Here is a 15,683-nt window from a genome sequence, read left to right as displayed (position 1 = left end):
CTCCCTCCCTCCCTCCCTCCCCCCTCCCTCCCTCCCTCCCTCCTCACTCACTCCTCCTCCTCACTCCTCCTCACTCACTCACTCCCTCCCCTCCCTCCTCCCTCCCCTCCTCCCTCCTCCCTCCCCTCCCCTCCCCTCCCCTCCCCTCCCCTCCCCTTCCACAGCGACGGAGGTGGTGACGGTGTTTGTGTTCCAGGAGCCATCTCTGCTCTCCTCCCTGCAGGATAATGGCTTGACTGACGTCATGCTGCATGCCCTGCTAATCAAAGACGTGAGTCCCACAGCACTCATCTCCTCTCGGCTCACCCTGCATTCAGACCACTCTATAGTCGTCGATGCAGGTTGGCTTTGATAAGTGCGAGGGAAAGTTTGTCGTTGGTGTCTGAATGCGAGGTCACTCTTTCTCTCTTTCTTCTCAATCTTTTCTCTACCTCTTCAGTCGCTCAGCGGACCCCCTCTCATCTCCCTCTTGTCCTCTCCTGCACATTTGACATGTTTAAATGTCCCGTTTTCTTTTTCAGCAGGGTCATACATTAACACCGGTGTAGCCAGTGGATGTAGAGCCTACACTGCCTAGTCTTCATCTTGCCCTCCATCTCCTCTCTGTCACACAGCATTGCATTAAACAGTCATTCTCCCTCCTTGGTTTCACCGCTTCCTTTCCTCCCTCACTCTTTCCTTCTGTTTTCCCCCTGCTCCTGATTGCCTTTACGTTTTGATTCCCTATGCCCTACCCTCACCCTCTCTTCCCCGCACCCTCTCTTCCCCGCACCCTCTCTTCCCCGCACCCTCTCTTCCCCGCACCCTCTCTTCCCCGCACCCTCTCTTCCCCGCACCCTCTCTTACCCGCACCCTCTCTTCCCCGCACCCTCTCTTACCCGCACCCTCACCCTCTCTTCCCCGTATCCTCACCCTCTCTTCCCCGTACCCTCCTTTCCTCCCTCCCCAGTCGCCTTCCTCCCAGTTGTTCCCTACCCTCGCCACTCTGTCTCTCACTCGCTCTCTCTCTTCCTCCCCTTTTTCTCTCTTTCTCCCTTTTCTCTCTCTCACAGTCTCTCTCTCTGCAGGTCCCGGCTACCCGGGAGGTGCTTGGTTCTCTCCCGAACGTGTTCAGTGCCTTGTGCCTGAATGCGCGAGGCCTGCACTCCTTCGTCCAATGCCAGCCCTTTGAACGCCTTTTCAAGGTGCTGTTGTCACCTGACTACTTGCCTGCCATGAGACGACGCCGCAGCTCTGACCCTCTGGGTGAGTTGGGCGCGTGTGTGTGTTATTGCAATCTAGTATGGTGAGAGAGACCTTTGAGAGAGGTGTGTTAACTTAAAGGAAGCTAGTATATTGGGACACAATTCACTCTGTTGAAAAATAGGTGTTTGTTATAGGAATGTTGGGTTGTAATTTGAAATACCTGCTACACTAGAAGTTAATGGTTACATGTATGAGGAATGTATATTGTAATGGAGGTTGGATAAGAGCCAGGGGCTTGTAGAGTTACTAATTAGGGGGAAAAGACAATCACATAGTTGTGGCCACAGGTAAGTGTGGATTAGTGAGGAATGGGGACTGTGATAAGTCACGTGATGGGGGAAGGAACAGTTTATTACTCACATCACTTAACTTCCTGCCTAGCTACAAAGATGTAGTGTTTAGAGGTAAGGGAGACTGCCTAAAGGGGGGTTTGAATACTGGTGCTGGTGGAAACATGTCTGTCTTTTCAGCTGTTTGACTCCGTGTGTGAATTAACTTGGTTTGAGCTTTAGATAGTTGTGCGTTAGTTTTTACTCTGTTTATTTTTTTACTCTGTTTATTTAGGGGAACAATACTGAACAAAAATATAAATGTAACCGTTTCAAAGATTTTGCAGAGTTACAGTTCAAATAAGGAAATCAGTCAATTGAAATAAATGCATTAAGCCTTAATCTATGCATTTCACATGACTGAGAATACTGATATGCATCTGTTGGTCAAATATACTACAAACAAAAATGGGCCTCACAATGAGCCTCAGGATCTTGTAACGGTATCTCTATGCATTCAAATTGTCATTGGTAAATCTACATTGTGTTCGTTGTCCATATCTTATGCCTGCCCATGCCATAACCCCACGGCCACCACGTGGTACTTGTTGACATCAAAATAACGCTCGCCATACACGTTGTCTGCGGTTGTGAGGCCAGTTGTACGCACTGCCAAATTCTCAAAAACTACGCAGGTGGCTTATGGAAGAGAAATGAACATTAAATTCTTTGTCAATGGCTCTGGTGGACACTCCTGCAGTCATCAAGCCAATTGCACACTTCCTCCAAACTTGAGACATCTGTGACATTGTGTTGTGTGACAAAACTGCACATTTTTGTGGCTTTTTATTGTCCCCAGCACAAGGTGCACCTGTGTAATGATCATGCTGTCTAATCAGCTTCTTGATATTCCACACCGGTCAGGTGGATGGATTATCTTGGCAAAGGAGAAATAATCACTAACAGGGATGTAAACTAAATTTGTGCACAATATTTGAGAGAAACCAGCTTTTTATGTGTATGGAACATTTCTGGGATCTTTTATTTCAGTACATGAAACATGGGACCAACACTTTTTTTAAATATTTTTGTTCAATGTAGTATGGCGACACTATACACTGTTGATGCAGATGTCTGTATGTAACCATGCTGGGTTGTGTGTGTACAGGAGATACAGCGTCCAACCTGGGCAGTGCTGTGGATGAACTGATGAGACACCAACCCACTCTGAAGACTGACGCCACTACTGCCATCATCAAGGTGGGTTTACAATGACATGTACAGGAGGCCTGGGAAAACTGCAATGATCAGCACCATTGAGCAGGTTTGGGAGTGAATACTCCAGTACAGGTTGGTATATGATTACTAATAATCAAATACAAGTATTCAATTTACAAATATAACTATTTTAGCAGGTTAAATGTATAAGCACAGGCACAATTTCCAACTGTAAGATGTTTATTGTTTTGGAGTATGTCAAATGCAGTGACGATGTTTAAGTTGTGTATCAGAACCATCAGTCATTGGAACAACCTTTAGCATACTGCAATCTCTTTTTGGCCTTCAAACCCGTTTCACGAGTACTCAATTACTCAAAATGATTTTAGTGAGTGCACAGACACTCATTCAAATGCCCATCCCTACCCATTGTTCATGTCTGGACTTGTAGTTTTAACTCCATGTGACTTGACCAGGAAAAACTGAGGTCTTGTTGTAGCTTTTAACTAGGGCACAGAGTTCAACTGGTTCAGGTCATGTGTTAGGACCCTAATAATATAGATTAACCTTGTAAACTGCATAGTGAATTAGCACAACATGATTGTTTCTTTAAGCTGGGCCATGTGATCTGAACAGGAACAACTTAATGTTTATCCTTGGAGGAGTTTTTACATTATGGTAAATTAACACACACTTGTCTTTTCTTCAAAACAAATACCCTTGCCTTGTTTTCACCAGCACTCAAACTTGTCTTATCTTGCCAGCACCGACTTTGCTGATAGCTACTTTACTGTAATGTGTGGTTGTCCCACCTAGCTATCTTAAGATGGATGCGCTAACTGTAAGTCTGCTGTGTATGAGCGTCTGCTGAATGACTAAAATGTCAACTGTCCTCTCCCAGTTACTGGAGGAGATCTGTAACCTGGGCCGAGCCCCGGAGTACATCTGTCAGAAGCCCTCTATCCAGAAGACTGATGGCACCGTGACCGCGCCCCCTGCCCGCTCCTCCCACGCTGCCGAAGAGGCTTCCAGCGAAGATGAGGAGGAAGAGGAGGCGCTCCATACCTTCACCCAGCAGCAGGGGGAACCAGAGAACAACAGACAGTCAGTGCCAGTTGAACTGTATGACATTCCAAATCAGCGATGTGATTCTTCCTGATCAATTCAGGATTTATTGCCCCTGATATAATTTTTTCTCTCTCTATTTATAAATAATTTATGTATTTATATTTTGTTACATGTTTGATAGGGAGTTGGGATAAGTGTTTTTGTCATTTTTCCTATAGGGTTGTTGGCACTGAAGAGAGGATACCGATTCCTCTGATGGATTACATTCTGAATGTGGTACGTGTGTTGATGCACGTTCTCTGGTTATTCTATGTGATGATACCTGCAATAAGGCAAACTTAAATCAAGTCCCTTTACTCACCAAAAATTGTCAATGAAGTGATGATAGGCAAGATCACATTATAACATTTGTCTTGTGTTCAAAATTAAACAGAACATTTGTACAAAATAATGACTTCTGGGAGCGTATAACGGTGTGCAGACTGTACTACTACTATTGTCTAATCACTTTTTGGGACGTGCTTCGTCAGTCACTAGACGGCTAAAACCCTGTTAGTGAACTCTGCACCTTAGAAGCTGCTGCCTATGTACATAGACATGGAATCACTGGTCACTTTAACCTTCTCACATGTGAGTTCCAAATATCTAACGGTCGCCCCAGCAAGAGTCGTTTTATGCACGCGATGTTAGAATGCACTCACTGTTCCAAAATGTGATTATTACACAACGGGACAGTTAACACGTGCTGCCTGCCAGGCATCTTTTGGCTACGTTTCAACTTGTCAATTTCAAATTATTTTCTATCAGTTTGAATTGAGGTGTGTTCCGCCACCTCATTAATTCACATAGATGTAGCCGATTTCAGCGTTGCAAACAATTTGTTTGAGACTTTACTGAGCAGGATAAACTTCGGTCTTTGAGGAGAGCCTACCACACTTCACTTATGTTTGCGCAGATCAAGTATGCATATGTTTTGCGCAGATCAAGTATGCATCTGTTTGCGCAGATCAAGTATGCATATGTTTGCGCAGATCAAGTATGCATCTGTTTGCGCAGATCAAGTGTGCATCTGTTTGCGCAGATCAAGTGTGCATCTGTTTGCGCAGATCGAGTGTGCATCTGTTTGCGCAGATCAAGTGTGCATCTGTTTGCGCAGATCAAGTGTGCATCTGTTTGCGCAGATCAAGTGTGCATCTGTTTGCGCAGATCAAGTGTGCATCTGTTTGCGCAGATCAAGTGTGCATCTGTTTGCGCAGATCAAGTGTGCATCTGTTTGCGCAGATCAAGTGTGCATCTGTTTGCGCAGATCAAGTGTGCATCTGTTTGCGCAGATCAAGTGTGCATCTGTTTGCGCAGTCTTCCAAGAATTGGAACATTTTCTTGCTGGCGCTCGCTTTGCCTTGTTGTTTTCCTTACAAATAATAACTTTGGATATGTGTGTGTTACTTTGATAGGAAGTTCCTTATTTTCTCTATCGTGTTTCTACTGTAGGCACGTATGGAGCATAATGAATTTACAGTTTTAACATGTTTTCAAGTACTTGTGACAAATAATGCATTCTGATAATTGCATCTATTGTAATGGGCACCTATGATGCGTGTAAAATAATTTTTTGCAGGTTATACTGATGATAATGAGCTAAACTATTTGCCAGCTATGTGTGGCGCCATGTTTGTTGAAATTATACAATGCATTCTGGGTGTCAAGTAATCTGTCCGACCGAAGATGTTATAATGAGGTGAGGGAATGGTTCACTCTTCTTTTGGGTGAACTTGCAGAAGTGAATGAAGGGAAGTGGATGATTGTAGAAGACACACCCCTTCAACATGCATACTATAAACAGACCAAACTCATCTGGTCTCTTATCTTTGGTTGATGCAAAAAAAATAAACATTCCGGCGCTCACAAACTACCCATCGTCGGATTACTTTCGATTTCCAGGAAGTGTTTTATTTCAATCAATGGTGAGTTCACCCGTGATGTGATTAATTATAAATAGTAGTTGCTATTAACTAATTCATATTGTAGTTTCTGTCAGCCGGGAGTCATATTTGAGTTATACAAAATATGTCAATCTTTCCTCAGTTAGCGCGAGGACAAATGTAGCTTTTATTTTCCGGTTTGGATGATTGTGTTACGCTGTAGCTACTTTGGTTTCCTTTTGGATGCAATGTTCAGACATTCACAGATCACATTCTGGACGTGACTTTGTAAGGACTGTGTTTGTGCAAAATGTTTCTGTGGAAAAAAAGTGTTGCGTCAATCGAGAATGGACGTTGTAAGTAAGCGTTCTCATCAACTGTTCTAATCACGCCGGTTTGATCGTATGCTACAGTGACTATACAACGATCACACCCGTTTGTTGGTACGTGTGAAAAGGTTAATGTTTACAAACGGTTTTACTCATTTCATATGTGCATCTACTGTATTCTAGTCAATGCCACTCCAACATCGCTCATCCTAATATTTCTTAATGACATTATTTTACTTTTAGATGTGTTTGTCTTGTTAGTTATTGCTGCACTTTTGGAGCTAGGAACACAAGCATTTAGCTACACCTGCAATAACATCTGCTAAATATGTGTGTTTGACCAATAAAATTATATTTGATTCCTTACCCCTTAACATTCCCCTTTTGTTTTTCCTTCCCAGATGAAGTTTGTGGAGTCGATCCTTAGTAACAACACGACAGACGACCACTGTCAGGAGTTTGTCAACCAGAAGGGTCTCCTGCCCCTGGTCTCCATCCTGGGTCTACCCAACCTGCCCATCGACTTCCCCACATCAGCTGCCTGTCAGGCTGTAGCCGGGGTCTGCAAGTCCATACTGGTGAGACCTGACACTGGGGATATGGGAGGTGTGTGGTTATGATGGGAGGCTGTAGCTGGGCTCTGCAACTCCATACTGGTGAGACTAAGAGATGTGGGGATATGATTTCAGTGAATTTGTTAGTGATGAGCTCAACCAGAGCTGGAAAATGGACTATAGCCTCTTCAGAATATATAACCTGTGGTATTTTGATGAGGTTCTCTGACGGTTGTGACTAAACTCCAGGGAGACCTGTTAAATATAACTGTTCAGTCTCTCCCTGTGACTGTGGTGTGTTGTCCTGTGGTCCCCAGACGCTGTCCCATGAACCCAAGGTGCTCCAGGAGGGGCTGTGTCAGCTGGACAGCATCTTGTCGGCCCTCGAGCCGCTCCACCGCCCCATCGAGGTCCCCGGGGGTTCCGTGCTGCTCCGAGAGCTCGCCACCGCCGGTCATGTGACCGACGCCACGCTATCGGCCCGCGCCACGCCACTGCTGCACGCGCTCACTGCTGCACACGCTTATATCCTGATGTTCGTGCACACCTGCAGGGTAGGGCAGGTAAGATGCCGGTAAACCAATCAGCAAGGACCTCTCGTTATGTCACTCCACACCTGTAGCCCACAAAGTAGAGGCTGTAGATTAGGTTGACTTTGTATTCAATACATTGAAAGATGTCAGCAGCATATAATCAACCAACTGTAGAGGTACTGCACCTCACCTCTGTGGATTTAGAGGGCACCGCCTCTGTGGATTGTCATTGTTGGGAAGGAGTTGCTTGACTGTGAGTGGTTTGGTATTGGTTTGCCCAGGTGTGTTCATTAACCTTCCCCTGTGTGTTGTGCAGAGTGAGATCAGGGCCATCAGTGTGAACCAGTGGGGCTCCCAGCTGGGTTTGAGTGTTCTCAACAAGCTGAGCCAGCTCTACTGCTCTCTGGTCTGGGAGAGCACCGTGCTGCTGTCTCTCTGCACACCCAATAGGTACACTACCTCTGATAAGCCTGTCTGATACGCTCTCTGTCTCTCTCCTCCAGGTTCTAGCTCTCTTTAGCCCTCTATCCTTTGGCCTTGAGGTTCTCACTGGTTCTCCCCTTCGGTCTCTCTGTCTCCCCTTCGGTCTCTCTGTCTCCCCTTCGGTCTCTCTGTCTCCCCTTCGGTCTCTCTGTCTCCCCTTCGGTCTCTCTGTCTCCCCTTCGGTCTCTCTGTCTCCCCTTTGGTCTCTCTGTCTCCCCTTTGGTTCCCCTTCGGTCTCTCTGTCTCCCCTTCCGTCTCTCTGTGTGTGTTGCTGTATCTCTTTCTCAGCATGCAGTCAGTTGACAGAACACACTAACTCTCTCCTGTTCCTCTCTCCTCTCCTCCCCCAGTCTCCCCCCAGGCTGTGAGTTCGGCCAGGCTGACATGCAGAAGCTGGTTCCCAAGGAGGAGAAGCCATCTGGCAGCACCACAGCCACCGCTTCTGCCTCTGGATCCAGGAGAACTGGTAAGAGACGCCCTTCTACTGAAAAAAAATATAAAAAAATAAGATGTTATCAATTGGTTAAGAATGATCATTCATGAAAGCAATAGAACAATGTTTTGTAGGTCGTTTTTCGTCACCTTTGGAATGTTGGAGTTTGTTAGGCATCATTTGAGCAATGTATAAGGTTATTTTAGCCAAACTACTCTTCCAGCACAGCCACCCCTAGCTCTAACCACACGCCTGTTCTTCTCTCTCGCTAGCTGAGTCTGAGGCTGTTGCTGTGGACCCCTCTGCCACGTGTCTCCTAGAGGGGATGGGGTTGGACGGTGACACGCTAGCCCCCATGGAGACTGACGAGCCCACCGCCGGCACCTCTGACCCCAAGACCAAGTCCAAACTAACCCCCGCCATGGCCACTCGCATCAAGCAGATCAAACCTCTGCTCTCTGGTGAGGACACCAGGAGCTTTGTCTTTTCTTTTTCACACCATTGTCTATTTGTAGACATACGTTAAGTGTAGATTGGTAGTCCCACCAAATACAGCAATGTACTGTCAGAATCTCTGCATTAGTGAAGAAAGACTTCACTCCTCTCAGGTGAAGGTTGAAACACTGTCCGTTGTGACTGCTGATTCTATATTTGTGAGTGCAGGCTGTCTCTCATCCTGGTGTGGTAACTCTCCCCTCTACTCCAGCGTCGTCTCGTCTGGGCCGGGCTTTGGCCGAGCTCTTTGGTCTTCTGGTGAAGCTGTGTGTGGGTTCTCCAGTCCGACAGCGCCGCTCTCACCACGCCACCAGCACCGGCACAGCCCCCACCCCCGCCGCCCGGGCCACCGCCTCCTCCCTCACCAAGCTGCTCACCAAGGGCCTCAGCTGGCAGCCCCCGCCGTACACCCCTACCCCTCGTTTCAGGTACTCTACTGTTACCCCTACCCCTCGTTTCAGGTACTCTACTGTTACCACTAGTTTCAGGTACTCTGTTACTCACAACGGCTACTTGGGTTGCTTCCGGATTCTCTACCCATCTCACAAAATGTGCGCCTACAAACCCAGTGGTGGAAACTTCCTTTAACTAATGCTTACACTAATTCAATACTTCTGTAGAAGGGACAAGACATCCCCCAAGGCTGTTCTGTAGATCTGAGAGGATTGGAGTTATCAGATGTGTGTTCTCATGGCCGTGATGTCTCTGCTCTCTCTCTTCCCCTCCAGGCTGACGTTCTTCATCTGCTCGGTGGGCTTCACGTCCCCCATGCTGTTCGACGAGAGGAAGTACCCCTACCACCTCATGCTGCAGAAGTTCTTCTGCTCGGGAGGACACAACGCACTCTTTGAGTGAGTAGAGCACCCTCTGTTAATAGACCTATAGCTACAAACAGCCTCATTACTGTTGCTGCTCAGCTCTCACCATTAATACCTGACTCAATATATATTTGGCACTACCTTATTGTCAGGATTACTAATAGAATGATTATAAGTAGGGCCTTTTCCCTGACCAGGAAACATTTGGGGCCGTAATTGTGATTGTACCCAACGAGCTGTTTCTCTGCCCATCGGCTCTGACACATCTCTTGTTCCCCCTCCTTTCCCCAGGACATTTAACTGGGCCCTTTCTATGGGTGGTAAGGTGCCTGTCTCTGAGGGCCTGGAGCATGCAGAGCTGCCAGACGGGACAGGGGAGTTCTTGGATGCCTGGCTGATGCTGGTGGAGAAGATGGTGAACCCCAGTACTGTGCTGGACTCACCCCACAGCCTGCCTGTCAAGGTTCCCGGGGTCACCCCCACCACCCCACAGTTCAGTGCCCTGCGATTCCTCATAGTCACTCAGAAGGTAGGGGGATTGGTTAGTGGTGTGTGTGTGGTTTTTCCTGGATGTGTTTAACTATTCTTGTGGGGAACAAGAAGTCCCCACAAGAATAGTAAACAAACATTTGACCTACGTGACATTTTGTTGGTCCTCACGAGGTCAAATGCTATTTAGGGATAAGGTTCAAATTAGTGTTGGGTTTAGAATTAGGTTAAGGGTTTGGGTTAAGTTTATGTTTTTTGGGTCAAGGTAAGAGTACTGGTTAAGGTCAGGAAAAATAGGATTTTGAATGGGACTGAATTGTGTGTCCCCACAAGGTTAGTTATACAAGACTGTATGTTACATGAAACAGTAATTTTTTTTAGGTGCATTTTTAAAAGACAAAACACATGTTGCTCCCTCTAATCCTGAGCCACTCTCTTTGCGTCCCATTTAGGCAGCGTTCAGCTGCATCTGCAGCCTGTGGAACAGAAAGCCCCTTAAAGTGTACGGGGGCCGCATGGCTGAGTCCATGTTAGCTATACTGTGCCACATCCTGAGAGGAGAACCTGTCATCCAGGTGTGTTCTTTTATATAAGGTGCAGTGGCACACTAGGAGAGAAACTAGTGGGGGAATTATTTGTAATGTAAACAAATTTCCTTTGTCAAATAATCTTTTGAGTGATGGTTGCTAGTGGCATGTAATGAAATTTAGTTCATTCCTCCCAGGAGCGCCTCGCCAAGGAGAGGGAGGGCACGACCCGTCCAGAGGAGGAGGGAGGTCTTGGGGCCTCTACGCTGCCTGTAGGCCCCAGCTCTGGAGGTGAGAGGAAATGGTTTATTTTCAACAACATTACATGGTATTAATGGCAGCGAAGGCTGAATTATTTGATACAATGTATTTTTATACACATGAAGGATAAATGCACAATAACTATCCCAACTACACATAATGATTTATAACACTTGAATGTATAATCCAGGCACAGGTGGATCAGCAGGGGCCCCTGGAGCAGCAGTAAATGCAGGAGAGGGCCCTGCCGGGTCAGTTCCAGGACCAGCCATTGGAAGCAGTACAGCACCACCTGCACCAGGGGGTGCAGCAGAGGACTCCACTAACACTACTCCCAGGAGAGAGCCACCGGTTAACCAGGCTCAGCTACAGCAGGTGAGGAGGGTGTGGCTGTCGGTCCGGTCCGTGTGTGTTTTTGGATTCCTTTACCTTTTGTGACTGTTTCTTCATGGAAAGGGCAGTTTTTGTCATACCATTTTCCTCAGACAGTTTTTGGCATTAAACACGCATCATTCGACAGCTTTGATAGATATAACTGCTAGCATTGCTAGATACAGTTGAGCGCATTGGTTGCACTGTTAGCATTGGTTGAAATTGCACTGTTCTGTTAACTCGTTGTCCCCTTGAACCCTCACCCTGGTGTGGCCTGCACCACTTTGTCTTGTTGTGACAGGCTCAGGGAGGAGGCAGGGAGCGGCAGCCAAATGTCAACCAGCAGCAGCTACAGCAGGTATACAGCTAGCCTGCTCCACACTCAGGCGCGAGCGCACATTTGACTAGAATTGAATCTGATCTCTTGTTTGTAATGGGTTCCCGGCTGAAGTTGGCCAGGAGGAACCAGAGGGAGGGAGGGAGCAAGACAGGGTGGGAGGCTGGATGTCCCTTGGTTGGTGGAGCATTTTTGATATACACAGGAAACTGTTCAGCGTTAAAAAAAACAGCAGCGTTGCAGTTCTTGACACAAACAGGTGCGCCTGCTAGCAACCTACATACCCCGTTCGAAGGCACTTAAATATTTTGTCTTGCCCATTCTCCATGGAACACATACACAATCTGTCTCATTTGTCTCAAGGCTTAAAAATCCTTATTTAACCTGTCTCCTCTACACTAAAGTGGATTTAATAAGTGACATCAATAAGGGATCATAGATTTCACCTGGTCAGTCTGTCATGGAAAGTGCAGGTGTTCCTAATGTTTTGTATAGTCACTGTATATAATATGTGAGATTGACTCACTGATCACACTGTGCCTTAGCCATAGTCGGCTCCTTTTCTCTCTCTGACACACACACACACACACACCAGCAGTTATGACAGTGCTTTACAGATACCCAGCCTGAAACACCAAAGAGATAGCAATACAGGGGCTAGGGAAATTACTCCCTAGAAGGAAGTCTTCTCTAACCCTGTCCTGTGGCCCGTTTCCCCTCTAACCCTGTCCTGTGGCCCGTTTCCCCTCTAACCCTGTCCTGTGCCCCGTTTCCCCTCTAACCCTGTCCTGTGCCCCGTTTCCCCTCTAACCCAGTCCTGTGCCCCGTTTCCCCTCTAACCCTGTGCTGTGACCCGTTTCCCCTCTAACCCTGTCCTGTGCTCGGCCTCTCTCTGTGGTTTTTAACCATTGTTCTCTCCTCTATGTAGCTGATGGATATGGGTTTCTCCAGAGAGCATGCCATGGAGGCCCTGGTCAACACCAGCACCATGGAGCAGGCCACAGAGTACCTGCTCACACACCCTCCTCCTCTACTCAGCGGAGCCGTCAGGGTACGCCCACACACACACTTACGTGGGAACGCACACGTAAATACAGAACATGCATACTCAGCCACGGTCCATTGACACACTATATACTCATATTACACGCATGCACAGGTACACACACACACACACACACACACACGTGTCTCCTCCCGTAATGCGTGTTAAGTGTACTCTGTTGGTCTGTTTGTAGGACATGACCATGTCAGAGGAGGACCAGATGATGAGAGCCATCGCCATGTCTCTGGGACAAGAGGTCAGCATGGAACAGCGCTCTGATTCGCCCGAGGTGCGCTGCCACACACACACACACACACACACTAAGACACTCCCCCACTCACAGGCGTACGGATGGAACATATTGCTGAATGAATGGACATCGGCTCATGAATGAATAACCAGGGCCCCCTCCAGAAAGGGGCTGTGGAGTCTACAATACACCTTAGGCACTTGAGTAGATCTGAAAGTATTGGATAGGTGTGTAGCCTAGTGGTTAAGAGCATTGGGCCAGTAACTGAAAGGTTGCTGAAAGGTTGCTGGTACTAATCCCTGAGCAGACTAGGTGAAAAATCTGTTTAATGTGCCCTTAAGCAAGGCACTTAACCCTAGTCGCTCTGGATAAGAGAGTCTGCTAATGTCTGAAATGTAAAAGGATATAGTGTTTTCCACAAGCACATGGAGTAGCCAGCCCAATAGAAAAAGTAGCCAGCAGCCTCCTTTGGTTAAGACATTTTTCCCAACAAGCTATATTTTTCCTAGATTAGATTTTCAACCAGCAAATATCAAGAAATAAATATTTTTTTTAAATCAGCTGTTGTACAACATGAGATATATATATATATATATATATAGATAGATAGATAGATAGAGATATATTTATATTTATTATTTTTTTTTTAATCTTTATTTAACTAGGCAAGTCCGTTAAGAACAAATTCTTATTTTTAATGGCGGCCTAGGAACGGTGGGTTAACTAACTGCCTGTTCAGGGGCAAAACAGAATAAATCACAGGGGGGAAATATTTCTATACTGGGCCTAAAGAATCCTGTAAGAGTCTGCTGACTTCCACAGGCTTCAAGCTTCCTTTTAAAGACATTTTCTCAGCTATCTGCAATACAGGTATGATAGAAGAATGTAGCAGGTGTTTAACATGGGCTTTGCTACACAGAGAACAGCAGTTAACTAGTCCATTGTCAACACTCTGGTGAAGTCAGTAGACCTGTATTAATAGGTTTAAAACAACTTGCCTACCTATTGTTCCTGCAGTGAGGAGGATTCACCATATTTGATAAACCAGTCAAGCTGTCTGTCTCTAAATCAAAGCATAGTAGATAGCATATGCCTCACCACTCCTTGGCTGCATATGAAACACACCTGGGTCCAAAGTTTATTTATTTTCTCACTGGGCACAAATCTACTGGCCTATCACAGTTTCTCCATGGTGTAGTTGTTAAATGCATTGGGGTCACGGAGGGCCTGTAGGTTATCATGGTTTCTCTATATTGGCCTATTCAGCTATTAATAGGCTACATTTGGTTATTATGTGTGTTTTAAAAAGCTGTGTAATATAATTCAAATAAGCAATGACTATTCTTTAGAACCGCGGTGTATTAATTGCATTGTTTGTATATTATGTATTTTTGAGAAGATTTGAAAATAGGATGCTGCCCCCTTTTAAGACAAATGTTCCAAAAGAGATCAACATGACCACAGTAGGCTAGCCAAGACCAATGCTACATGTCTTTTTTGCAGACTATCAACAGTAGCCGGCCTATTGATAGTATGTGCACAATCACTTAAAGTAAATAAGCTCAGTGAGTAGATGGATGGGCACTTCTTTTTACTCTTGACAGCTCGTGTGCTGTGTGACATCATCAACCTATGTACTGCTCGGAGTTATGATTGGCAGGAGAGGGGTGGTGCTTGAATGAACGGCCTATCCTATTGCTCAAATACAAATAGCGTGACATTTACTTGTGTGGTCTTCAATGGTAGAATGACAGAGCAGGCAAATGTTGAACTGGAATGAAAAAAATGTGTTGAGGTTACCGGCCCACACATGTTTTCACTGCCAGGGGCCAACGTTAGTCAGACCCTGCAGGCAAAAGGAAAATCAATGTGCCAGAAAACACTTTGGCGAAGTGGATTTCGACATGCAAATTTATGCTCTCTCTCAGTGTAAAGAAATTTGACTGCAACCGTAGCGCACCCAACACACACACAAAGGTACAGAGAGGCGGGACTGACAGTCACACCAGCAGTTTGTCCCTGTCATCTCTCACTTTGGTTGACGGGCTCCTGTCCTATCAATTGATGACTAGAAGATGCATGTTGTTCATTCTAGCAGGAGAGGGCTTGGCACTCTTCTTTTTTTCTCTCTCTCTCCTGACTGGCAAATTGAAAAGTAGTTCATTTTAAGTGGAGAAAGTGCCCGGCTGAAAATGCCTCTGTAATTCTCTGTATTGCCGACAGCCGGCGTTAGTGGAAAACACTGGGTGTAGAATTCTATTTATTGTTGCAGCTCCAGCTTTTCATTTCATAGACTTGGTGAAATATCAGCTGTATTGCTTTTATTTGATGTAAACACAGATTGGTTAGGGGTTGTTTCTGGGCCCACACCACTTCACCCCCACAGGTGCTCACATTCCCTCCTTATGTCTTTCTCTCAGGAGGCGGCGCGTCATCGCGAGGAGGACGATAGGAGAGCCCGGGAGCGTACGGAGGAGGAGGAGGCTCGCTGCCTGGAGAGGTTCCTGGAGGCCGAGCCCCTGGACAGTACGGAGCTCCACGCCTTCACTGACTCCATGCTGCCCGGCTGCTTCCACCTGCTGGACGAGCTGCCAGACACCGTCTATCGCCTCTGTGACTTGCTCATGACTGCCATCAAGAGGAGTGGTCCCGAGTACAGGGACCTCATCTTACGACAGGTGGTCAACCAGGTATGTGTAATACCAATTGGTCAACGCTTTGGAGAAGTGATGATGATTGCTAGTGTTGTCACTCTGTTAATGACCTCTGGATGATCAGCTGTAGGGGTGCCCTTGTGACAGTCTGCACCAATTATTTGAGTTCTCGGTGTCCTGTATGTCATGGTTTTCCCATCATCTATCTTGGGGCTCCCCCTGGGTGCACGTCTTGGTTTTTGCCCTAGCATGACACAGCTGATTCAAATAACCAACGCATCAAGATTTGATTATCAGCTGTGTAGTGCTAGGGCAAAACTCATGACGTGCACTCGGGGGGGAGTCCCTGGACAGAGATTGGGAAACTCTGCTGTGTGAAAT

At 46.4% G+C, this 15,683-nt stretch overlaps 1 protein-coding gene across 1 annotated transcript in view; it reads left to right on the top strand.

The window, feature by feature from the left end:
• Window positions 1–15,683, top strand: part of LOC112216367 (E3 ubiquitin-protein ligase HUWE1-like) — an 82,282-nt gene that overhangs the window by 16,209 nt on the left and 50,390 nt on the right. Inside the window, exons 20-39 of the mRNA XM_042299938.1 lie at window positions 165–271; window positions 1,068–1,245; window positions 2,683–2,774; window positions 3,634–3,836; window positions 4,019–4,076; window positions 6,453–6,629; window positions 6,923–7,168; window positions 7,455–7,588; window positions 7,972–8,087; window positions 8,327–8,515; window positions 8,761–8,977; window positions 9,278–9,400; window positions 9,659–9,896; window positions 10,309–10,431; window positions 10,581–10,674; window positions 10,835–11,019; window positions 11,318–11,374; window positions 12,282–12,404; window positions 12,592–12,687; window positions 15,069–15,338. Coding sequence (XP_042155872.1) covers window positions 165–271; window positions 1,068–1,245; window positions 2,683–2,774; window positions 3,634–3,836; window positions 4,019–4,076; window positions 6,453–6,629; window positions 6,923–7,168; window positions 7,455–7,588; window positions 7,972–8,087; window positions 8,327–8,515; window positions 8,761–8,977; window positions 9,278–9,400; window positions 9,659–9,896; window positions 10,309–10,431; window positions 10,581–10,674; window positions 10,835–11,019; window positions 11,318–11,374; window positions 12,282–12,404; window positions 12,592–12,687; window positions 15,069–15,338 — 3,026 coding nt within the window. The remainder of the gene's footprint in view (window positions 1–164; window positions 272–1,067; window positions 1,246–2,682; window positions 2,775–3,633; window positions 3,837–4,018; window positions 4,077–6,452; window positions 6,630–6,922; window positions 7,169–7,454; window positions 7,589–7,971; window positions 8,088–8,326; window positions 8,516–8,760; window positions 8,978–9,277; window positions 9,401–9,658; window positions 9,897–10,308; window positions 10,432–10,580; window positions 10,675–10,834; window positions 11,020–11,317; window positions 11,375–12,281; window positions 12,405–12,591; window positions 12,688–15,068; window positions 15,339–15,683) is intronic.

The sequence above is a fragment of the Oncorhynchus tshawytscha genome, linkage group LG16 (genome assembly GCF_018296145.1).
Source record: "Oncorhynchus tshawytscha isolate Ot180627B linkage group LG16, Otsh_v2.0, whole genome shotgun sequence".
In the NCBI taxonomy this organism is placed as follows: domain Eukaryota; kingdom Metazoa; phylum Chordata; class Actinopteri; order Salmoniformes; family Salmonidae; genus Oncorhynchus; species Oncorhynchus tshawytscha.
The sequence above is the reverse complement of the archived record's forward strand: the minus strand, read 5'-3'. Positions and strand labels throughout refer to the sequence as shown.